Here is a 20,901-nt window from a genome sequence, read left to right on the forward strand (position 1 = left end):
AAGGAAGGGAAGGGGAAGGAAGGAAGGAAGGAAGGAAGGAAGGAAGGAAGGAAGGAAGGAAGGAAGGAAGGAAGGAAGGAAGGAAGGAAGGAAGGAAGGAAGGAAGGAAGGAAGGAAGGAAGGAAGGAAGGAAGGAAGGAAGGAAGGAAGGAAGGAAGGAAGGAAGGAAGGAAGGAAGGAAGGAAGGAAGGAAGGAAGGAAGGAAGGAAGGAAGGAAGGAAGGAAGGAAGGAAGGAAGGAAGGAAGGAAGGAAGGAAGGAAGGAAGGAAGGAAGGAAGGAAGGAAGGAAGGAAGGAAGGAAGGAAGGAAGGGGGGAAAGGAGGGGAAAGGAAGGAAGGAAGGAAGGGGGGAAAGGAAGGAAGAAAGGAAGGGGGGAAAGGAAGCAAGAAAGGAAGGGGGGAAAGGAGGGGAAAGGAAGGAAGGGGGGAAAGGAGGGGAAAGGAAGGAAGGGGGGAAAGGAGGGGAAGGAAGGAAGGAAAGGGGGGAAAGGAAAGAAGTGATTCCTTGATTCCTCCTTGTTTTGCTGCTGTTATTTCCCCCTCTGAGGTAGACATCACTGGGGTGGGGATGAGGCACTGGAGAGTGGTTGTCTGTCTGCTGAAGAAGCCCGCGGCGCCCTGGCCATCCTGTCCCGGCGTGGCACGGCTCAGCACTGCCGGAGCAGGCAGGGGGCGGTGGCTGGCGGTGGCCCTGGGGAGCTGCACTTCCCCGGGGCGGTGAGCTGCCCGGTGTAGTCGATGCAGGAGGCGCTGCGCGTCCGCACGCCCTCGCCGCACGTTTGGGAGCAGGGGGACCAGGGCCCCAGGCGCCAGAGCGGGCAGGGGACGTCTCCGCAGGGCTTGATGTCCTCAGGCTTGAGGGCTCGGTCGCAGGCGGAGGAGGTTTGACCCTCCACATCCCGGCAGTCCACCGTCCGCCTCTGCCAGCCGGAGCCACAGGTCTTGGAGCACTCGGACCAGTCGCCCAGCACCCACTGGGAGGTCAGCATCGGGCGGATGACGTTGGCTGACTTCTTCTCTTTGCCTTTTGGCTTGCTGAAGGGGACATCCTTGGGGATGAAGAAGGTGTACTTGACTTTGGGTGGGAAGACCTCGCTGGCGATGGTCAGCAGCTGGACAGTCAGGGGCTCTGGGAGCTGCTGGAAGCTCTGCAGCCTCTCCAGGGTCGTCATGGAGCCGCTGTATTTCAGGATGGTCCCCTTAATGGGGATGTCCTGCTCCATGGCCAAGATGGAGAAGTTGCCATTCAGCAGGTACTTGCCCTCGAGGGTCCTCAGGGCCAGGTAGTTCCCATCGTGACGGACCCCTCGGTGGCTGCGCTGCTTGATGTCGATGTTGGTTGCCCCGGCAGGGATGGTGACGATGTCATTGTAGCCATATCTGCAGGAAGCAAAGGGAACATGGCTGTTGTACAGGGCTTAAGAGGAGATCCATGCAGGGGAGAGCACTTGGTGAGTGGGATCATGGCTCTGAAGCACTTCCTCTGTAACCCAGAGCACTCAGGAGCTGGAAAAGAAAATGCCCCCCACCCCGGTGTGCTCCAGGCCATGTGGCCAGCAGGATCATTTCCCACACAGCCCCGTGGCTGATGCTGTGGTCAGTAATTAGGTTCAGAGTGTTTTGGAACAAAACCTTCAGGTCAAAGCCTGCTCTCAGTCACCCTGGCCTCCTTAACCCCGATCTTAATGGGATCTCTTCTTGGCTGTAGCTCCCATGCTAATCTCTCTTTAGTCAACCACAAATAATTCATAGGAGAGTGGAAGCCCCATTTCAGCTGGCTCCCTGGAAGGAAACAATTTAGGAAATCTAATTTGGCTGCATGAGTCACCTCCCTGCATGGAACTGGACATGTTGGGCTTTTGTTCCCATCTTTTCAACAAAAGCCTGAAATTCAACTCCTTGGCAAAGCAACGGAGATCTTGGGTGAGGGAAGTGGTTGCCTCGGCGTCCCAGGATTGCAATTCACCCCTAAACCCAGGGAAAAGTTATTGAGCTCCTTCTATCCCACATCAGCCCTCAAAATGTGTGCCCAGCTCGCTGCACCAGGGTGAGATTCACACTGGAAACTCCTCAGGGTAGCAGATTTACTCACACTGATGGCCTGAGCCCATCCTGGTGTCTCCACCAGGGAGTAAACTGTTTGGCTTGTAAAAATGCTGCCCTGGAAACCACCTGAGCTCCAGAGTCTGGGGAGGTAGACCAGGCTGCTGCAAGGCATTTGCATGGCTGCAAACCCTGGTTAATCAGAGAATCATTTTGGTTGGAAAAAGGCCTTTCAGAACATTGAGTCCCACCTAACTCTGCCAAAGCTGGTGCTAAACCATGTCCCCCAGCACCACATCTCTGCCTCTCTTAATCTCCTCCAAGGATGGGGATTTAATCACCTCCCAGGGAGCCTGTCTCAGTGCTTGAGAACCCTTTCTGGGAAGAAACTTCTTCTAATGCCCAACCTAACCCTGCCCTGGCACAATTTCAGGCCATTTCCTCTTCTATCACCTGAGACTAGGGAGAAGAGACCAAACCCCAGCTCACTCCAATCTCCTTTCAGGGAGCTGTAGAGAGCAATGAGGTCTTCCCTCAGCCCTCCTTTCTCCAGACTAAACACCCCCAGGTCCCTCAGCTGCTCCTTCCCAGCCCTGTTCTCCAGACCTTTCACCAGCTTCCTTGCCCTTCTCTGGACACTCTCCAGCCCCTCAATGTCCTTCTTGGAGTGAGGGGCTCAAAACTGAACCCAGTACTCAAGGTGTGGTCAAACAAGTGCCCATTACAGGGGGTAAACTAACCATGTCCCAAAGTGCCATGTTCACACATTTCTTGAACACCTCCAGGGATGGTGTTGTGTTCTGTTCTGTTCTATTCTATGGTGTCTCCACCACCCACCTGGGCAGCCTGTTCCAAAGCCTGACCAGCTTTGCACAGCTGGAACGAAGAAAGAAGGAAGGAGAAAGATGGGAATAGAGTAGAATAGATCTGACCAGACCAGGTTGGAAAAGACCTTCAAGATCATCAAGTCCAACCTATCACCCAACACCATCTAAGCAACTAAACCATGACACCAAGCACCCCATCCAGTCTCCTCCTAAACCATCACCTCCAGTGATGGTGACTCCACCACCTCCCTGGGCAGCACATTCCAATGGCCAATGTCTCTCTCTCTGTGAAGAATTTCTTCCTAACATCCAGCCTAAACCTCCCCTGGCACAGCTTGAGACTGTGTCCTCTTGTTCTGGTGCTGCTGGCCTGGGAGAAGAGACCAACCCCCACCTGGCTACGACCTCCCTTCAGGTAGTTGTAGACAGCAATGAGGTCTCCCCTGAGCCTCCTCTTCTCCAGGCTAAGCAACCCCAGCTCCCTGAGCCTCTCCTCACAGGGCTGTGCTCCAAACCCCTCCCCAGCTTTGTTACCCTTCCCTGGACAAGTCAACATCTTCTCCTCCCCAAGCCCATCCCTGCAGCCCCTTTCTCCCCTTACTTGGATCGGTTGAGCGAGCCAGATATTTTCCTGCACGTTGAGCCATTGCCACCGCACACCCCACACTTGTCCAGCTTCTTGGAGGACCCAACTATGTGATCACAGCCAGCCTTGATGCACTGCCCATGGACGCAGATGGAGAGGGTCTCTGGCCCACACAACGTGCCATCGATCACCTAGGAAAGAGGGGACGGGGAGGAGCAGTTAGGGGCACGGTTGGCTGCGTGGGTTGGGTCTGAGGTGGGGTAATGAGGGAGGATATTAATGACCACCACCAGGTGTCTTACTTTGGCCTCAAAGACTTTGAATTCACTCCTTCCTCTGGCCTGGCAAAAGAGCTTGCATCGATCTCGGGGTGACACTCCTGCGTACTTGGGGACCCACTCCAGGAGGTTCCCTTCCAGGTCCGTGAAGTTGTAGCTGTTGTACTTCTCACACTGCTGCTCCCGAAAGCTCTTGCCTGGAAGGAATGCCTAAATGTGGCCCAAAAGCTCCAAAAAACTGGTGAGAACCACTGCCCTTGGCCACAGTTGGTCACCTTATTTTTTTGTCCCCAGTTACAAGGTGTGGGAGAAGAGGAAATAGCCTCAGGTTGCACCAGGGGAGGCTTAGGTTGGCCATCAGAAGAATGAAACCTGAAAGGTTGCTCTACCACTGGACTGCTCAGGGAAGTGGTTGAATCCTGATCCCCAGAGGTGCTCCAAAGCTACAGAGATGTGGTGCTGAGGGATATGTTTTAGCACAGAGAGAATGGTTGGACTCAATGATCTGAAAGGTCCTTTCCAACCAAAATGCTTCCAGGATTCTATGGTGGAGATGTGGTAGCAAGCCAAGGACAGCAGGAGCATGTGGTGGGTGTGCAAGCACAGGGGGGATGCCACAGCACTTCCCACCCAACCAGAGGGGATCAGAACCCCCAGCAAAAGGCTCTCCAAACCCAAGGTGAATATTCAAGGGAGAGCAGAGCAGTCCCTGGTGGTGGGTCCTGGAGAGAGTGGGGTGGGAGCTGAACACACCTTTGGGAACCCCTTTGGGGGGTGGATGGGTGGCTCTGCAGAGCTGGGCTTACCATCAGGTGGGCACTCCTCAGTGTGGCAGGACTGGTACTTGGCACGCTGGCCCTCGCAGTACCTGCCCCCGTGCTGGGGCTTGGGGCTGTCACAGTGCCGGTAGGAGAACTGCACACCACCTCCACAGGTCCGGGAGCAGGAGCCCCAGGGGCTCCATGGGCCCCAGCCACCATCCACCACCGGCTGCAAGAGACCATGAGAAGCTGCTAGGTCCATCCCTGAGCCCATCCATCCCTGAGCCCATCCACCCCTGGCTGCTTGCCACTAGAGTGACCAAAGGTCTGGAGCAGAGCTAAATTCTACCCCCAGCTCCTCTCACAGTATCACAGAATGGGAAGGGTTGGAAGGGACCTCTGGAGATCACCGAGTCCAACCCCCCTGCCAAGGCAGGGTCACCTACAAGTCACACAGGAACACATCCAAGCAGGTTTTGAATGACTCCAGAGATAAAGACTCCACCACCTCTCTGGGCAGCCTGTTCCAGTGCTCTACCACCCTCAAAGTTCCTCCTCATGTTCTGATGGAACTTCCTAAGTAATGGTTTAAGGGCAGAGCTGTGGCTGCTTGCTCTGGCTCAGACCAGCCCAAGCCCTGGGGAAAGGCACAGCAGGGTTTTATCTATGAGCTGCCACTGATAAAAAAGAGCTGCTGAAGGAGACAGGCATCTAGATGTGCTGCTGAGGGGCATGGTGGACTTGGCAGTGCTGGAGAAGGATCTAGAGAACAGCTCTTGTGAGGAGAAGCTGAGGTTGGAATGAGGTGGAGGTTGGTCTCTTCTCCCTAGTATCAGGTGATAGGACAAGAGGAAATGGCCTGAGATTGTGCCAGGGGAGGTTTAGGTTGGAGATTAGGAAGAATTTCTTTGCTGCAAGAGTGGTCAGGCATTGGAACAGGCTGCCCAGGGAGTCAGCATCCCTGAGGGTGTCCAAGAAATGTGTGGATGTGGCTCTTTGGGACACAGTTTTATGGCCACAGTGGTCTTAGGTTGAAGGTTGGACTGGATCACCTCGGAGGTCTTTTCCAAGCAAAGCAATTCTGTGACAGCCAACAAACAGATCAGCCAGTCCCAAAGCTGATTCAGATGGCAGGACTGTGGTCAGAGGTCTGGGAATCCCAAAAGGTCAACCCCTAGCCCATCTGTCCCCAATCCCTCCTCATTCCTTTTATTTCAGGGCTTCATCCTCCAAGGGGATCAAATAAATGGGTAGATTCAGACTGGATGTTAGGAAGAAGTTGTTCCCCATGAGGGTGGTGAGAGACTGGCACAGGTTGCCCAGGGAGGTGGTAGGAGCCTCATCCTTGGAGGTTTTTAAGGCCAGGCTGGATGTGGCTCTGAGCAACCTGCTGTAGTGTGAGGTGTCCCTGCCCATGGCAGGGGGGTTGGAACTAGGTGATCCTTGAGGTCCCTTCCAACCCTGATAATTCTATGATTCTATGATTCTATTACCTGGGGCTGCAGGGCGTCCTGTGGCAGGCAGTGTCCATCCCAGCACAGCCCACTGGTTTTGCAGGGGGTGCCATCAGCCCATGGCAAGCTGCCATTCTTGGTGTGGCAAAGGGGCTCCCCACTGCCTGTCCTGCACCAGAGCTGGGCACAGATGTCCTCCTCCGTGGTGTTGGGGCAGTGCTGGAAGTCCTTGCCAAAGATCTGCTGGCATTGCTGGTCCAGGCTGTACAGGGCTCCTTGGCCAGGCAGCTCGGCAGGGAGGGAGAGGGGATCAGCTGGAGCATCGAGCAAGCAGTCACCTGGGCAGGACAGAGATGTGTCAAGGCTTGATGCCATGGGTTGCACCCAGCAGGACACCCAAAAGCTCTGTCTGTGCTCTGATTTGAGGAGTGCTTCACCCCACACATCCCTCCATGCACTGCAGAGGGCCTGAGGAACTAAGGAAAAGGCTGTGCTGAGGGATGAGGCTCCTTACCGTGCCCTCCATCCAGGAACTCGGTGAGGTACATGGCACTGCAAGGAGACCAGGGCTGGGTCTTGTTCAAGTGGATGAAGAGAGGAGCCATCATATGGTGCTTCCCAAGGGGCCCAAAGAGCCGCTCACAGGTCTTGGAGTCATCGTGGGGCATGCTGAGTACGTGACCTGGGGAGCAGAGAGCTTTGTGAGCTCCAGCCTCCCAGCCCCTGCTCTGCTGCAGGTGATGTGTGGGCAGATGGGAACAGCCAAGCAGCTGCTGCAGGAGCTCTTTGCTTTGCTAAATCAGAAGCCATGACCAAAATGGTGCCTGCTCTGCCTCAAAGGTGCAGCCTGCTGCACGCAGGGCAAAGCAGCCCAGATGAGCCAGCACAGCTCTAGGAGTGGCCAGCCAAGGGGGAGAGGTGCTTGGCCTCAGGTCATGGCTCATCACACTTCTACACCAACTTAGGAACTTCAGAAAGGAGGTTGGTCTGGTCTCTCCTCTCTGGTCTCAGGTGATAGGATGAGAGGAAATGGCCTGAAATTGTGCCAAGGGAGGGTTAGGTTGGAGATTAGGAGCTGCAAGAGTGGTCAGGGATTGGAACAGGCTGCCCAGGGAGGTGGTGGAGTCACCACCCCTGGAAGTGTTCAAGAAACCTGTGGCCATGGCAGCTGGGGACATGGTTTAATGGCCATGGTGGTCTAAGGTTGATGGTTGGACTCAATGGCTTTAGAAGTCATTTCCAACCAAGACTGTTCTATGATTCTGCCAGTGCCAGAACCTCCCCAGTGCTGCCCAAGCCTTGGCAGGTGGTACCCAGCCAGGAGAGGCTGATGCTGGGCTGTGCTACATCACTTCCCAGCAGCAGGGCTGGAAGAGCAGAAAGCCTGGTGGGAGAGGGATGCCTTACCCAGTTCATGAGCCAGGGTGTAGGCTGCCTGCAAGCCCTCGTCCTCAATCACCGAGCAGCTCTTGTTGCGGTCGCACATGGTGCCGATGTCTGCCACCCCCAGCGTGTCACAGCTCTGGTGGCCACAGAAGTCCTGTTTGGTGGCAGCACCAAGGAGGGATAAGGTGAGGTGAGGAGGTCCAACAATCAGCACCCCAGTGAGCACCCCAGTCTCAAAGCAGCAACCCAGTGGTGCTCTGCAGCCCAAGCACAACCACCTCCCCTGTGGCTTTGCCCCAAGCTCCATCCTTTGCAGAATGGGAAGCACCTCTCCTCTCCACCCAAGGAGACCTCAAACCCTTTCCTCTCCCCAGAGCATCCCCAAGGGACCCTTCAGACCTGTCTGGTCAGCAGGATGGCAGTGTCATAGTGCTCTGGGTGCCGGTCGCTCGGGGGGTTGAACTTTTGCTGCCAGCTGCAGAAGTTGCGCAGGGTGAGGCCACCATTGTCAGACACCTCCGGCCCTGCTGCCACCTCATCTACCACCAGCACCTTCACCACCACCAGGTTGATGGAGTTCTTCAGGCTGGGATGTTTGTAGATGCGAGCAGCCATGGACATCAGGGTCAGGACGTGGTTCTGCAGGGAAAGAGAGGGGCAGGCAAAGCCTGGGTGAAAGGTTTGCCACAGGGCTCTCAGGAGAAGAAAGGAGAAGAAAGGAGAAGAAAGGAGAAGAAAGGAGAAGAAAGGAGAAGAAAGGAGAAGAAAGGAGAAGAAAGGAGAAGAAAGGAGAAGAAAGGAGAAGAAAGGAGAAGAAAGGAGACATCAACCTGCTGTAGGAAGCCAAACACATCCAGCCCAGCTCAGGCAGCAACCTGGGTTGATGGACAAGTGCTGCCCTTTCTGTACTTGATACTTTACACCTCGTGCCAGCAGGAAGGGCAGGCAGGACATACCCAACCCCTCGTCACCTTCTTCACCTGCCATGAACCTTTTGCACCCAGAAACCCTTTGGGACAATCTCACAAGTCCCTGCAAGTGCTCTTGCATATTCCCAAATCATTAACTCTGCCCTGGCTGCCCTGGGGCAAGAACAGTTTATTCATAGATGCATAGAATGGTTTAGGTTGAAAAGGACCCTAAAGATCACCTAGTTCCAACCCCTTCCACCTTCCACCAGCCCAGGTTGCTCAAGGCCTCATCCAAGCTGGCCTTGAACACCTCCAGGGGAGGGGCATCCACAACCTCCCCGTGCAACCTGTTTCCCTCACTGGAAAGAATTTCTTCCTAATCTCCAGACTAAATTTTGCCCTTTTCCAGCTTTAATCCATTCCCCCCCCTCCTATCACTCCCAGTCCTTGTCAAAAGTCCTTCCCTAGCTTTGTTGTAGCCCCCTTCAGGTACTGGAAGCCTGCTCTGAGGTCTCCCTGGAGCCTTCTCTTCTCCAGGCTGAGCAGCCCCAAACTCTGGCAGCCTTCCTGCACAAACACCTCCCTGGTGGAAAACCACCCTTTGCATTGCTGTGCATGTCCTGCCCGTGCTGCTTGGCAGGGTTTGGACCCACACTGTCCTCAGTGGGAACAAAGCACTTTGATGGATGAGTCTTCACCCAGCAGCAGGCAGTGCTGGGGCAACTGGGACGCCCAGAGATGACTTAATATGTCAAACGCGCCAGCGATGTTTAGGCTGATGTAAACATCTTATCTGAGCATCAAAATTCCTCCTCTGCTTGGCACTCACTCCCAGCCCCACAGTCAGGAGAGAAAAATGCAGCTATTACACAATAAAGTATTGGGAAAGAGAAAGTGGCTTCTCTCCTCCCCAGACAAATTACACCCCACGGTCTCGCTCCAGCCACGCTAATTAAACTGCCAGGGCTCAGGAAAGACCTCTCTGAGGGATCAGTTTCTTCCCCCCCCTTCCTTGGAATAATCCCTGGTTCCTGGGTGGAGCTGGCTTTTCAGGCTCATCCATCGTGCTGCTGCTGGGGTTTATGCACAAAATGCCTTTTTCCTGGCAAATGAGGGAGATGGTGAGGGAGATGGTGAGGGAGATGGTGAGGGAGATGGTGAGGGAGATGGTGAGGGAGATGCTGGTGAGGGAGATGCTGGTGAGGGAGATGCTGGTGAGGGAGAGATGGTGAGGGAGAGATGGTGAGGGAGAGATGGTGAGGGAGAGATGGTGAGGGAGAGATGGTGAGGGAGAGATGTTGAGGGGGAGATGTTGAGGGGGAAGATGCTGAGGGGGAAGATGCTGAGGGGGGAGATGCTGAGGGGGAGATGCTGAGGGAGATGTTGAGGGAGATGTTGAGGGGGAGATGTTGAGGGGGAGATGTTGAGGGGGAGATGTTGAGGGGGAGATGCTGAGGGGGAGATGCTGAGGGGGAGATGCTGAGGGGGAGATGCTGAGGGAGATGCCTCCCCCTGCCCTACCAGTGATAGCACCAAGAGCTGCTCGCCCAGGGCACCTGGGGCTCTTTTCAGTCCCTCTGTCACATTTCATCCCAGCACTGGCAGCTCCATGTAAGCAGCTGTTTTCCTTCAGTGGGATGTAGCCCAAGTTGTCCCCAGCTCATTATCCAAGGGCAGGCCCCAGTAAGGGTGATGTGAGCACTGAGTAGCCTGGTTTATGTAGACTGGCCAGCCACGACTCACCTCCCAGCCCAAAGCATGTCAGAAATGTCACAGGGAAGCCACCTCCAAGGCAAGAGTCCCAGGAGAGATCCCCATGGGGCATTGTTTACCCCATGGGGAAAATCCATTGGGAACCATCCTAAAAATGCCACAAAGCCTTCCTGAAATGACACACATGAAGACCTGGAAGGGCTCTGGTGGCACTTCAGGCCATGGGCATGGCGGTGTTGGGTTGATGATCTCAGAGGTCTTTTCTGACCTTGATGATCCTATGGGATCATCCATCTTTTCCAAGGAAGCAAATCCTGCCCCACCCTTTTCTATCCCATTGCAAGTTTCTCTCCATCCTGGTAGCTGGGAGCTCTAGGTCCCTACCACAAATCCCACAGGACGCCAACCCTCACATTCCCAGGGTTCCATCCAGCCCAGAAGCTCATTCAGGAGCAGGAACAGAGGGAAACATCCGTTCACTTTCCCTGCATCTGGAAGGTGAAGATGGAATAGGAACTGAACAAACAGCTATTTAGTGCAGATTAAAAGGTCAGCTTCACTTGTTCCACCATCTGGTGTCTATTTATACCCATCCCTGCACTGTGCTGGAGTTGGTTGGGGTTTGGATGGACCCTGGCTGGAGAGCAGCAATCCACCTGCACCTCCTTGGCTCAGACACAGGTTTGGAACTGGGGCCAAAAGCAAATTAAGTGATCTCCAGGGCTCAGGAGCGGCTGAATGAGCACTTCTGGCTTTGGACAAGCTAAATCTCTCCTGTCCCATCTTCCCCATGCTTTTGTAAGCAGGTTCTGGCTTCATGAACCACCAAGGAGGGAATGTAGTCTTCTCCAAGGTTTCCTTCTCAAGGCTGAGGAGAAGATTGGGATCAAATGTGGGGCAGCCACGGGGTCATGTTTGGGGAGCCCAGTGGTGCAGATGGTTTGGTTTCTGCCTCCTTGCAGAGCCCTGCAAGGAGCCCTGCCATTTCCAAGCACCATCCCAGGGGATCTTGGCAGGATTTCTGTCCAGCTGGTAAATACAGCTGGAAAAATCACCCCATTACCTGCTCTGGAGGGAAGAGGACATCAGCTCAAGCCTAAGAGGATTGCAGGAGCACCCCTCCTCTGCCTCCTGTGCTGCTTTTATGGCCAGGTATGAGCATCACAGCCTGGTGATGAACCTCTTTTTAAAACCCTGGCTGCAATCCCTCTCTTTACTCTTTAGATGATTAAATTCCACCCATTTCCCCCTCATAATGAAAGGAGATGCTTTTTGATCCAGAGGCCTCTACATCACTACAGCTCTGACATGCCTCCTGCCACAGCATCACTTGCTTGGGAGAGAGCCCCAAGCCAGGCACGCAGGTACCACCAGCACTGCCCAGCACGAGGCTACCAGCAGCAAAGGGCACGCTTGGGAAAGAAAAGAACAAAGAGGAATGAGAGCAAGGGGAGCTGAAAGGGTTGGTTTTAACCTGCTCAAGTTGGATTTCACCTCCTGATACTGACTTGCAAAATGTCTGCTGGCATTCTCCTCCGTGGGAACCACTCAGAAGCTGAGTTCTGCAGAGATCCACAAACTGGGGCGGGGGGGAGGGAGGGTTGGGGGCACTTCTTCCCCTTTCTTTAACTATTATTATTGTTTTGGGGGAGGAGAAGCTGCTCCACAGACATTAACTACGACTGTGGTATGCACACAATGATCTAATAGCCCCAGACCCACCCAGTGCAGACGGCTGGCAGGGGAGCAGACGGCTGGCAGGGGAGCACCCGCGCGGCACCCCAGCGGAGCTCGTTTCCCTCCGACACGCTCCGCGGAGGTTAAAGCTCAGCTCAGCCTGGGGCTGTAGGTTGGTTTGGTTGTCCCTAGGGTTGCTGGGGTATTTTTTTTGTTGTTGTTGTTGTTGTTTTTTTTATCCCTCCTTTCTCCTTTCTCCCTAATAGCCAGAAACTGGGAGGAGAGCAAAAGAATCCCCAAACAAGCTAAGGCGGCAGCAGTTTCTGGAGCGCAGGCAGATGGAAGGAAGCGAAACACAAGGTCAGATGCGAGGGCTGCCCGGCTCTAAATAAAAGAAAACAACTGGTAAAAACAGATCCCAGCTTGTCTCACTCCCCCAAAGCCATGGCTGCATGCTAGCCTCCCTGCTCCCCCCCAGCTGGGATACCCACAGCGGCCAGTGGCCACCCTGCCAACCTCCCTCTGCGGTTTGAAGCCCGCGCCAAGAATCTCCTTCCACAAACATAAGCAGCAGCCGAGGAGGATGGGGGGCAAGCTGGAGGCGAAGAGGGACCCCCATCCAGCCTGCCTGGCTGCTCTCCTCCCTTCCCATCTCACTACCTCAACCTTTTTCTCTTTGCCACCTGATTTTTCCCTCCCCCACCTCGTACTTGTCTGTTGGCTACTCAGGTTACCCTTTTCCAGGGTGGGGGAAACTGAGGCACGCAGAGGATGGGCACCACTTCTTTGCAGACATGGCTGAACCCCCCCCCCCCAAAGTCCTGAGAGCATCCCAGGGATAGGAAGACTGCAGTTGGCTGCCGGGTTGTGTCGGTGGGAGCTGGTTCCCTTCAGGCTGAGCCTTTCATTCCGAAGCCCTGGCTAATAGGCGGTCACTGCGCCAGCGGCGGGGCTGGAACGCAGCAGCTGGTGGACATTATGGGGTGACGTGAGGAAGCGAAGTGCAGCGGCCAGGGGAACATGTCAGGAGGCTGCCTGCTCCTCCAAGCCCGCGCAGCAAAACGGATGCAGGCTCAGGGTCACACCCCGGGGACGAATCCCAGAGGAGAGGCAGCAGCGGTGCCGGAGCAGAGAAGCACAGAACTGCTTTGGGTGGAAAAACCCTCAGAGAGCATCCAGCCCAACCCTCACCCAGCACCAGCACTGAGAGCATCCAGCCCAACCCTCACCCAGCACCAGCACTGAGAGCATCCAGCCCAACCCTCACCCAGCACCAGCACTGAGAGCATCCAGCCCAACCCTCACCCAGCACCACCACAGCCTGAGAGCAACCAGCCCAAACCTCATCCAGCCCAACCCTCACCCAGCACCACCACTGAGAGCATCCAGCCCACCCCTCACCACAGCCTGAGAGCATCCAGCCCAACCTTCACCCAGCACCACCGAGAGCATCCAGCCCAACCTTCACCCAGCACCAGCACCTTCACCCAGCACCAACACTGAGAGCATCCAGGCCAACTCTTACCCAGCACCTCCACTGAGAGCATCCAGCCCAACCCTCACCCAGCACCACCAAGAGCATCCAGCCCAACCCTCATCCACCCCAACCTGCACCCAGCACCAGCACTGAGAGCATCCAGCCCAAACTTCACCCAGCACTGAGAGCATCCAGCCCAACCCTCACCCAGCACCACCACAGCCTGAGAGCAACCAGCCCAAACCTCATCCAGCCCAACCCTCACCCAGCACCACCGAGAGCATCCAGCCCAGCCCTCATCCACCCCAACCTGCACCCAGCACCAGCACTGAAAGCATCCAGCCCAATCTTCACCCAGCACCATCACTGAGAGCATCCAGCCCAACCCTCACCCAGCACCACTGAGAGCATCCAGCCCAACCCTCATCCAGCCCAACCTTTACCCAGCACCAGCACTGAGAGCATCCAGCCCAATCTTCACCCAGCACCAGCACTGAGAGCATCCAGCCCAACCCTCACCCAGCACCACTGAGAGCATCCAGCCCAACCCTCATCCAGCCCAACCTTTACCCAGCACCAGCACTGAGAGCATCCAGCCCAATCTTCACCCAGCACCATCACTGAGAGCATCCAGCCCAACCTTCACCCAGCACCACCATGGCCACTAAACCATGTCCCCAAGTGCCAGGTCCACACATTTCTTAAATACCTCCAGGGGACTCCACCACCTCCCTGGGCAGCCTGTTCCAATCCCTGACCGCTCTTACAGCAAAGCTCATCTCCAACCTAAACCTCCCCTGGCACAATTTCAGGCCATTTCCTCTCCTTCTATCACCTGAGACTAGGGAGAAGAGCCCAACCCCCACCTCACTGCAAGCTCCTTTCAGGGAGTTGTAGAGAGTAATGAGGTCTCCTCTCAGCCACCTCCTCTGGGACAGTGGCATCAAGGCAGGTTCCCTTTTCCTCTGCAAAGATCCCCTTTAATCCCACCCTGGGTGCCTTTGGGATGGGCTCAGGCTCCTTTTGTTAAGGGATTAAGCAAACTCACCAACTCAAGCTGCAAAATATCCTAAAGTGAGCCTAGGAGCCGGATGCCAGGGGACCTGAGGCTGCAGGGTGCCTTTGGCTTTACCTCCAAGCTCACTTTGATGGCCAGGCAGGGTGTGGGAGAGCTGGCAGAGGGACACCAGCAGTGGCCTGTGCCACACACTCCTGCACTCAGCTGGTTTTAGAGGGGAAGGATTCCAACAGTGCTCCTAAACCCTCATAAATCTGCCTGGAATGAGCACAGAAGCCGAGTGAGGAATCCTGGCTTAATCAGATGGATCAGATTCTGCCCTGCCCCTCAGTCATTCCCAGTTCCTGGAGTCAAGGATTGCAGTTGCCTCACTCACAAGAGCAAGAGGGAAAGAGAAGGGGATCGTAGCCATCATGTTTGCAGAGGAAACCTTGGAAACTTGTCTCATCTGCACCCAAGAGGCTGGAGAAATCCCACCACAGGAATGCAGCTCTGCTGCCAACTGGCTGGGAATGCTGTGGATGGGTTTGGTAACCACTTGAGGTGTCTCAGCAGACATCCCTTGAGACTTGCAGGGCATCCCTGCAAGTGCAGCCTCTGCTGCAGGTGCTCAGCCCAACTGCTCTTTCTCCTCCATGCAGAGGGATCAGGCCCTTCACTACCCCCTGCCTCAGTTTCCCCTACTCAAACCCCCAACTTAACTCTCTTAGTGATGCTCAGCCTCCTTTCCCCCCTCCTCCAGGCATTTTGGATTCTCCTCAGGAAAAAAATGTCCAGCCTGCATACTCACACTCATCCAGTGCCTGAAGTGGGCTACAAGAAAGCTGGGGAGGGACTTTTTACAACTGCTTGTAGTGATAGGCTGAGGAGCAGTGGCCTTGAGCTGGAAGAAGGGAGACTGAAACTGGAGATAGAAACAAACTTTTTCCAGTGAGGGTGGAGAGACACTGGAAGAGGTTGCCCAGGGAGGTTGTGGATGGCCCTTTCCTGGAGGTGTTGAAGAGCAGCTTGGATGAGGCTTTGAGCAACTTGGGCTAGTGGGAGGTGTCCCTGTCCATGGCAGGGGGTTTGGAGCTGGATGATCTTTAAGGTGCCTTCCAACCCAAACCATTTTGTGATTCTGGGCTCTTCCCAATCACTGCAGGTCCCATCCTGCCAAGTCCTCCGTGACCTACTAGCTGCTCACAGCTCTTATTGCTCACCACCCTGAACACCCCATCTCCAGCAAGCATCAAGCCAGAAGAATAATTAAACCCCCAAATTTCAGGTCTGCCTCTGCTCTCACTGCATCATTTCCCCCTCCTGCCCTCACTGCATCATATTCCCCCATCAATACTTCCCTGACTATCAATGGAGGCAGAGTTTAGCTCTTGTTATCTAAATGAGGTTAACAGCTGAGCTATAAGGCTTGGATTGATTAGGAATAAATCATTAACAGCATTCAGCATGGCACTGATTACAGCTTGCAGTGCTTGAACACATCTTCTGGTGACTTCTTCTTGAGCTCTTTACAGCTTATGCAAGAAACTAGCTGGGAATACAAACAATGCTCGTGACCTTTAATAGCTATTTGGTAATTAAAGTGTGGTTCTGGGAAGAAAAGTCACTATATAAATAGGATTCCTTCTAACTCAACATTTCTGCTCCCTGGGCATCTCCTAAGTCAGCTCTCTAAGACCTCAGCAGCTCCAGCAAGCCATCCCCCTATCTAGTTAGTTATTTATTTATGTGGGTTTTCTTTGGCCCACAGAATGCCCAGGGAGAAGAAGTGAGACGGGGATTTGCTCTCCTCAGCTAGCAGCTTCTCCCTGCTTTTTGGGTTTCTCTCTTTATTTTTTCGTGGCTGAGAACAAAAGGCACAGAAGCACAGCAGGTGGCTTTCCCCCTCCCCCCTCCCCTCCCTTCACTGCTACACCACAGCTAGCAGAAATTTGCTCCCAAATACTTCCATCCCTGATTGCCCTCTTCATCCAAACCGAGAGCTTTGAAGCTTTCCTTCCCATCAGCAGGAAACACCCTGAGAGGTGATGCAGAGACACTGCTCTTGGGCACAGGGAGGTAGTAAAACGGCAACTAAGCAGAATGGAAACTTCCTGCTAACTGAGGAGGCTGTCATGGACCTACCAGGCAGCATCACTCACCACCCCCCGGGGGTGTAGCAGCCAAACCGAGGCAAGGTCCCAGGATTTCAGACCCCCTTGGTTGCTGCTCAGCAGCCTCCTGAGAGCTGCCTCACAGCACAGATTTGCCCAGAGGGTTGTTGATTTTTTTCCCCTAGCTCAAGCTGGGCAGCATCAGGATTTCTCCTGAAATACATTCCCTTGTTTTAGCAGGAGGCAGACCCCTGGGTGTTGCTTTCAAGCCACTGGCTTCCAGAAGATGCACTGACACTATTTTTCCTGCCCTCCTGGGGAACCAAAACCCAGCTTCACACCATGGGGAGAGCCATTTCCATCCCCATTTATATGTTTGTTGCTTGAGTGTTCAGATAAGTCCACTGCAAACTGGATTTTGACTGCTGTGAGCTGTGATGGTGTTGTCTCCAAGGGCAGAATTCATCACTCCTCAACTCCTCACTGCTCCTGCCAGCCTGGTGTGGTGGTATGCAAGTAAAACCAAGCAAGGAGAGAAACCTGAGTGATGCTGAGCAGCTGAATTCAGCTGGAGCTTCAAGATTTGGCATCTCTCAAGGTCCAGTCCTGCCTGAGCAGGGCTGGAATTAAACCACTGGAGAATAGGCAGTGGAGAAGCTGGATGAAGCCCCGAGGGGAAGGTTAAAGAGGACAGAAACAGCAAAGCCCCTGGGTTCAGCTGCCCAACTGCCCCTTGCTGAGCTCAAGACTCCTCTAGCAGCCCCATGCCCAGCCAGGATGAGCAGCTTTGGTGCAAAGACCTGAGTATTTCAGACCAAGCCACGGTGGTGGGGAGCTGGCTTTGCAAGAAGCACAAAAAATAACCTGGTGCCAGCTGGTCAACAGCCCTGCAGACAGATACAGAGGTGGAGAGACCTTGATCTCCACTCCCAGAGTGTACATGAAACCTGGCTGTGGGCAGGAGCTCCACAGCTGGAGCATGCTGAAGGAGAGGGAGAGTTTCTCGTGGTAGTGGCTGGGGGAAAAGCTGGTTGCTGCATCTGCTCAGCTGCTAACAGGTGGCTCAGGAGCAGGACTGCACTCAGCCCCTGGTTTGTTTGCTCTTTGGCCAGAGCTGCTAGTGGGAAGGGAGCTAAGCCCATCACTTTGCAGCACAGCTCTTTCCCCACAGCAAGAAAGGCATTAACCACCCTGTCCCTCAGCTTTGGGTATGCCAGACTGATTGGACATCACCATGGCCAGCCTGTGCAGAGGAAAGGTCCTCAAAATGCTGACTGAACCCCAAACAGTTCAACTCTGCAGCCTTTTTACAGCCCTTACACAGCAAGGAAAGGTGAGGACATAGCACCCTGCCCCCAGCTCTCTATTTGGTCACCAGGAAGGTCCCTGACATTGCAGGTCTGTGGGCAACCCTGGCTGTGGGCAACTCGGGGGTGTCAGGAAACTCAGAGAGCTGGGGTTGTGAGTGGGACAGGAAGGGATGAAGGGGTGGAGATGGGAGACGATGGCCATAGGGGTAGGAGAGGAGAGAGGATGGAGGGTTGAAGGGGATGCAGGAGACAGAGGGGTGAAGGGAAGGAGATGGAAGGGTCAGAGAGGACAGAGAAGTGAAAGAGTGATGGGGATGGAGGGGACCAGCAGGATGAAGTGCTAGAGAGTCACTGAGGACAAGGAGGGAGGGACAGACCAGATGAAGGGGACCGAGGGATAAAGGGGCAGTGAGGACAGAAGGACAGAGAGATGGAGAGATGAAGGGGATAGAGGGGATGGAGGGGACAGAGGGAACTGCAGGAGAAAGAGGTGGACAGTCATCGAGAACAGGGATGGAGCAGAGAAAGGGACAGAGGGATGAAGGGGCAGAGGAAGAGGACAGAGGGATGAAGGGGCAGAGGAAGAGGACAGAAGGGCATATAGGGGACAGGGAAGGGGATGGAGGTGAAGGAGTGACAGGGACAGAGGGAACTGCAGAATGAAGAGATGGAGAGTCACCGAGGACAGGGTTGGAGGGACGAGGGGTCAGCGGACAGCAGCAGCTCTTACCTCCACCTCCTCCCCGTAGAAGCGCACCATGGAAGCATCAGCCACCAGCAGCGTCTCCACGAACCGCGCCTGGGACACGAAGCGCTTGGCTCTGCGGAGCGGCTCCCCGGGGCCGATCCCGGTGGCCCCGGCAGCAGCAGCGGGGCCGGGGGTGCCCGGCGGGGCGGCTCGGCGCCGGAGGCGGTGCAGGCGTCTCCAGGGAGGGCTGCCCGAGGGCTGCCCTAGGGGCTGCAGCTCATAGGAGTCGCCATCGAGGAGAAAAGCGGCTCGGAAACCTCCCCCCGCCTCGCAGCGACTGAGCACGGCGGGGGAATCGGGGCTCCCCTCGACGCTTCCCGAATAGAAGCAGCCCCGGCGCGGCGGGCTCCGACCCGGGGAACGGCGACCCCCTAAGCGCTGGAAACGGAGCCGGGGTGCCAAGAAAGCGGCGTCGGGGCGGAGGCGGAGCACGACGGAGCGGCCGAAAGCGGCCAGCCTGAGGGCGAGCTGGCCCGGGGGTGCGGGCAGGCGGGCGGGCAGCAGCGGCTGAGCCTCCCGGGGGGGCGGCGGCGGCGGCAGCGCCCAGGCGTGACACAGCAGCAGCAAATGGAGCGGAGCCCGGCCCCCCAGCAACCCCCCCCGCCGCCCCATCGCCCCCGCCGGGCTCCCCCGCAGCCTCCGTGCCGACTCCCCAACCCCGCCGTATTTATACTTTCTGCACACCCCCACCCCCCCTTCCCCGGCTTTGACATAAGAGGGTTATTTTTGATCTCTCTGCTGGTCCCGTCCCCCCCACCCGCCTCCCCTTCCACACACACACACACTCTCTCTCCCCTCCCCTGCCAGCCAGAGCCTGGGGGAGGAGAAGTGTAAGAGGGGAAAAAAAAAAATAGAAGTCAGCGGGAAGGAAAGAAAAAAAAAAAAAGGCAAAGAAAAAAAAATAAGAGGGGAAATAAGAAGGGAAAAAAAAAAAGGAAGGGAGATAAAGGCCAAAAATAAAGAGTAAAAAAAGAAAAAGGAAAAAAAAAAAAGTGGAAGACAAAAAAATAAAAAGCCCAAGAGGAATTAAAAAAGGAAAGGAAAAAAAAAAAAGAGAGGGAAAAAAAAAGTTTTCAAGAAGGCAGAAGAGAAAAAGTAAAGCAAAAAAAAAAAGAAAGAAGAGATAAAAGTCAAAGAGCAGAAAAAAAAGGAGGGGGGGAGAGGGGGAAAGGAGAAAAAAGGAGGGAAAAAAAAGATTTAGGAAAAAAAAAGGGGGAAAAAAAGACAACTGATTAAAAAAGAGAACCCCAATAATCAAAACCAACCCACTTTGGGATGGGATCTGAGGCCAATCAGGCACCGACAGCCCTGCCTGCCTGCCTGCCTCCCAAGTGTCAGCTCCAGCCTGTTGCTTTCTCAGCGTTAACCCCTTCAGCCTGGAGAAGGGAAGGCTCCAGGGAGACCTCAGTGTGGCCTTCCAGTACTGAAAGGAGTGAAAAAAGCTGGGGACAGACTTCTGAGCAGGGCCCGTTGTGAAAGGACAAGGGGGGGGTGGGTTTTAGTCTAAAGAGGAGAGATTCTTCCTTGTATCTGGTCTAAATTGCTTGCAAAGAGGGTAGTGAGACCCTGGCCCAGGATGCCCGGAGAGGTGGTAGGTGTCCCATCCCTGGAGCTGTTCCAGGTCAGGTTGTTTGGGGCTCTGAGCAACCTGCTCAAGTTGCAGGTGTCCCTGCTGACTGTACAAAGTTGAACTAGATGGCCTTGACATGTCCCTTCCAACCCAAACCAGTATATTAGAATAGAATAAACCTTTATTAGAATAAACCAAACCAGGTTGGAAGAGACCTTCAAGGTCATCGTGTCCAACCCATCAACCAATCCAACCCACCCAAACAGCTAACCCAGTCTCTGTTCAGCCACACACTGTGGCCTGATCCTGATCACCTGGGCTCAGGGAGGTGCTCCTGCCCCAGGAGCTGGGATTTGTACCCAGTTGCCTCCCCACTATGGGAGGGGGATTCTTCTCCCCTTCTCCCCAGCATCCCTTCACTGCTGGATGCAACAGGTCTTTGCCAGCTGGAGAGCATCTCATAGACTCATAGAATGGTTGAGGTTGGAAGGTACCTTAAAGATCATCCAGTTCCAACCCCCTGCCCTGGGCAGGGACACCTCCCACCAGCCCAGGTTGCTCAAGGCCTCATCTAACCTGGCCTTGAACACTTCCAGGGAGGGGACATCCACAACTTCCCTCATCTCATTTCAACCTGAGATGAGGCAGAAGATGCCTGGGGAGGTTTTGTCCTGTGGTGCTCCACTTAGCCAGGGACAGAGAGAGCTTTAGATCCCAAGGAGAGCTCAACAGTGACGCACACCAGGTGGTTTCCATGCCCTGGATGAGCAGCTGGGTCCACATGGGGTTTCCTCCAGCTGGGATAAGGCAGTGGGATACATCAGACATGTGGGAAATACCTGTGAGAATAAAACTATGCAGCCAGCTCCTCCTGCTGCTTTTTGGGGGAGGGAAAGGGCAGTCCTGTTGTGTGTGACTTCATTTCAAACCCAGCTCTCCCCCTTCCAAACAGAGATTTTCTTCCCATCCATGGTCCCTTGCAGAGGGTGAAAATCCTACAAGAATACAAAGGGCTGTGACACCAGGGAGCTGCTGCTGTGTCCTCAGTGG

At 54.8% G+C, this 20,901-nt stretch overlaps 1 protein-coding gene across 1 annotated transcript; it reads right to left on the minus strand.

The window, feature by feature from the left end:
- Positions 1–236: 236 nt before the first annotated feature.
- On the minus strand, positions 237–18,893 carry ADAMTS8 (ADAM metallopeptidase with thrombospondin type 1 motif 8). Its single transcript, XM_068159919.1, has 9 exons — positions 18,264–18,893; positions 7,734–7,973; positions 7,356–7,488; positions 6,463–6,630; positions 5,988–6,286; positions 4,540–4,723; positions 3,758–3,930; positions 3,471–3,646; positions 237–1,379 (listed from the first exon to the last, which is right to left on the minus strand). The coding sequence occupies exons 1-9, from the start codon at positions 18,891–18,893 to the stop codon at positions 647–649; spliced, it is 2,736 nt and encodes a 911-aa protein (XP_068016020.1). The 3' UTR covers positions 237–646.
- Between the last annotated feature and the right edge of the window lie 2,008 nt (positions 18,894–20,901).

This window comes from Melanerpes formicivorus, unplaced genomic scaffold (assembly GCF_026170545.1).
Source record: "Melanerpes formicivorus ecotype bairdi unplaced genomic scaffold, bMelFor1.0.p_v2 SCAF_47, whole genome shotgun sequence".
Lineage (NCBI taxonomy): Eukaryota > Metazoa > Chordata > Aves > Piciformes > Picidae > Melanerpes > Melanerpes formicivorus.

Coding starts and splice junctions, on each gene's coding strand:
- ADAMTS8 (XM_068159919.1), bottom strand. CDS start 18,893: ATGGGGCGGCGGGGGGGGTTGCTGGGGGGCCGGGCTCCGCTCCATTTG. Junction 6,287..6,462: donor GTTCCTGGATGGAGGGCACG/GTAAGGAGCCTC, acceptor TGTCCTGCCCAG/GTGACTGCTTGCTCGATGCT. Junction 4,724..5,987: donor AGGACGCCCTGCAGCCCCAG/GTAATAGAATCA, acceptor GGTCTCTTGCAG/CCGGTGGTGGATGGTGGCTG.